Source organism: Lottia gigantea (genome assembly GCF_000327385.1).
Source record: "Lottia gigantea unplaced genomic scaffold LOTGIsca_323, whole genome shotgun sequence".
In the NCBI taxonomy this organism is placed as follows: Eukaryota; Metazoa; Mollusca; class Gastropoda; family Lottiidae; genus Lottia; species Lottia gigantea.
In genome coordinates, this window is record NW_008709085.1 from 1 (window position 1) to 2,373 (window position 2,373).

Below are 2,373 nucleotides of genomic sequence, written 5' to 3' on the forward strand. Positions count from 1 at the left end.
ATTGTGATTCAAGTTTTGGATTTTGGATTTCAATTCATAGTTTGTTTATACTTTTCTTTTGAGTATTTGGTTTTTGGACTTTGATTTGATTTGGTTTTTGAGTCTTGGATCATATTTATAATGGTTTAGTTTGTCTTGTGTTTGTCTTGTGTTTGTATTTTGTCTTGTGTTTGTTTTTTTTGTCTTTGTATTTGTCATTGGTTTGATTTTTATTTCAACCAGAGTTTTGATTTGAGTTTTGAGTTTCAAAGTTGTGTATTTTGGTTTTGCAACTTTGTGAGTTGGATTTAATTTGGAGTTTGAGTTGATTTTGAGTTTGAGTTTGGACTTGGAGTTTATTTTGATATTTGTATTTTGGTTTGTAGTTTTGCTTTTGTGATTTGTGTTTATTTTGGGACATTTATTGTAAACTGTTGACATTATTTGTGTTTACATCTGGCATTTGAAATTTATATTGTGTATTGTGTTATAACTGTTTAAAATGGCTTCAAAAGGTGAACGTATTACTTTCAGAGAAGAGGAAGTTTCAGAACTTTTGGATTCTTTTATAGCCATGGGAATTAAACCTAAAGCTGGTAGTAAAGAGGAATTAAATTCTTGGATCTTGGATTATGCAACACAGCAATCTAAGGGTACTGAAGAGTCAACTTTCAAATTAGCCTCAGCTACTGAATCCAAATCAGAGGATGTCAGGATTTTGCCGCATTTACCTAGACTATCCATCTTTTCTGGAGATGATTCTCAGAAGTCACATGTCAGTTTCGACATCTGTTCTGTAACAGAAAAACATCTTCTAATTAACTGCCTCCTAATTGAGCATGTGGGGGCCCGGAAAGCAGATGTCGCCTCTGTTTGAAGTAAATACATCCCGCAGTTCATCTTATCCTTATAAAATTTCAAACAAATATCAGTGTTTTATGTGATGCATTATGCTAAGAAAAATGGTGTTACCACAGTGATCGATTGTTATTGGTTTTACGAAAACATGCATAAGTTTAAATAACTTACAAGTTTAATTACCTGCTGATCTGTCTACCTGCCGACCTGAAATGTGATAGGGTGTATTTTTTAAAGAAACTTGGTTCTTTTATTTATTTGTTATCTTCTCTAAATACACCACTACTGTTTTTATAAACACCTAATTACATTACACTGGCCTTATACTATTAACTAATTATTGCCCTCTCTTAATCTCTTTAACTCAACTGATCTCACTGGACCTTGTCACCTTCTGTCATTGGCCAACTGGGTGAGTTTTTAGTGAGTTTCATCACCTGTCCAGTCAGAAACTTTACTTTTACCTAAGCCTTTAAAGAAGAAGGAAGTATATTTCAACCTCCTTGAAATACTGAATACCTACTTCTTTATTCTTTTTCATCACCAGTTATTGTCTTCTAATAACTTCACAGGTATGTGTGTTTTGGTATTTTATTGGGTAATTGTCTTTCTGGGAAAGTATATTTTGTATGAGAGGTGTATAAATGTAACCATGGTATTTTAAGCAACAGCAGCCATCTTGAATTTTTATGCTTTGGGATCCTATGTGTTCAATATGTTCATAGTCTGTTATTTAATTCCTAAGTGTTATAATTACCTTTTAATTATAATTACATTCACAGGTTTAGTTATAGACAGATATAGTTTTCCATATTTCAACAGCTTTATATAAAACCCCATCTTTGGGTTAGTTTTACTTTTATATATTTGTGTTTATTTTGGGACATTTATTGTAAACTGTTGACATTATTTGTGTTTACATCTGGCATTTGAAATTTATATTGTGTATTGTGTTATAACTGTTCAAAATGGCTTCAAAAGGTGAACGTATTACTTTCAGAGAAGAGGAAGTTTCAGAACTTTTGGATTCTTTTATAGCCATGGGAATTAATTATTATTAAAGTTATCAACTGAGAACATCGTTTTGTTTATATAACATCTGAGCTCGCTTCCCCCCTGAACTAGCCCGGCTACAGAAAAACTGACATGTCTACCTGTCCACTTGCCGACCTGTCCACTTGCCCACCTGCCTTCAAGTCTACTTTTTTATCTGCCCACCCGTCTGTCGACTGTCGATCTACCAACCTGCCAACCTGTCTTTCGGCCGACCTGCAGACCTGTCGACCCACCGACATGTCTACCTGCCGACCTGTCTACCCGCCGACCTGTCTACCCACCAACCTGCCAACCTATCTTCCCGCCGACATGTTGACCCACCGACATGTCTACCTGCCGATCTGTCTACCTGCTGACCTGAAAAACTGACATGTCTACGTGTCCACCTGCCGACCTGTCCACCTGCCGACCTGTCCACTTGCCCACCTGCCTTCAAGTCTACTTTTTTATCTGCCCACCTGTCTTTTAACCGACCTATCT

General features: G+C 36.0%; 1 protein-coding gene across 1 annotated transcript; it reads left to right on the forward strand.

Annotated features, from left to right (window-relative positions):
- Positions 1-481: 481 nt before the first annotated feature.
- LOTGIDRAFT_175628 (hypothetical protein) lies at positions 482-856 on the forward strand (the record flags this gene model as incomplete). The annotated part of the gene is made up of 1 exon (XM_009058121.1): positions 482-856. The coding sequence occupies one exon, from the start codon at positions 482-484 to the stop codon at positions 854-856; it is 375 nt and encodes a 124-aa protein (XP_009056369.1).
- Positions 857-2,373: the final 1,517 nt, after the last annotated feature.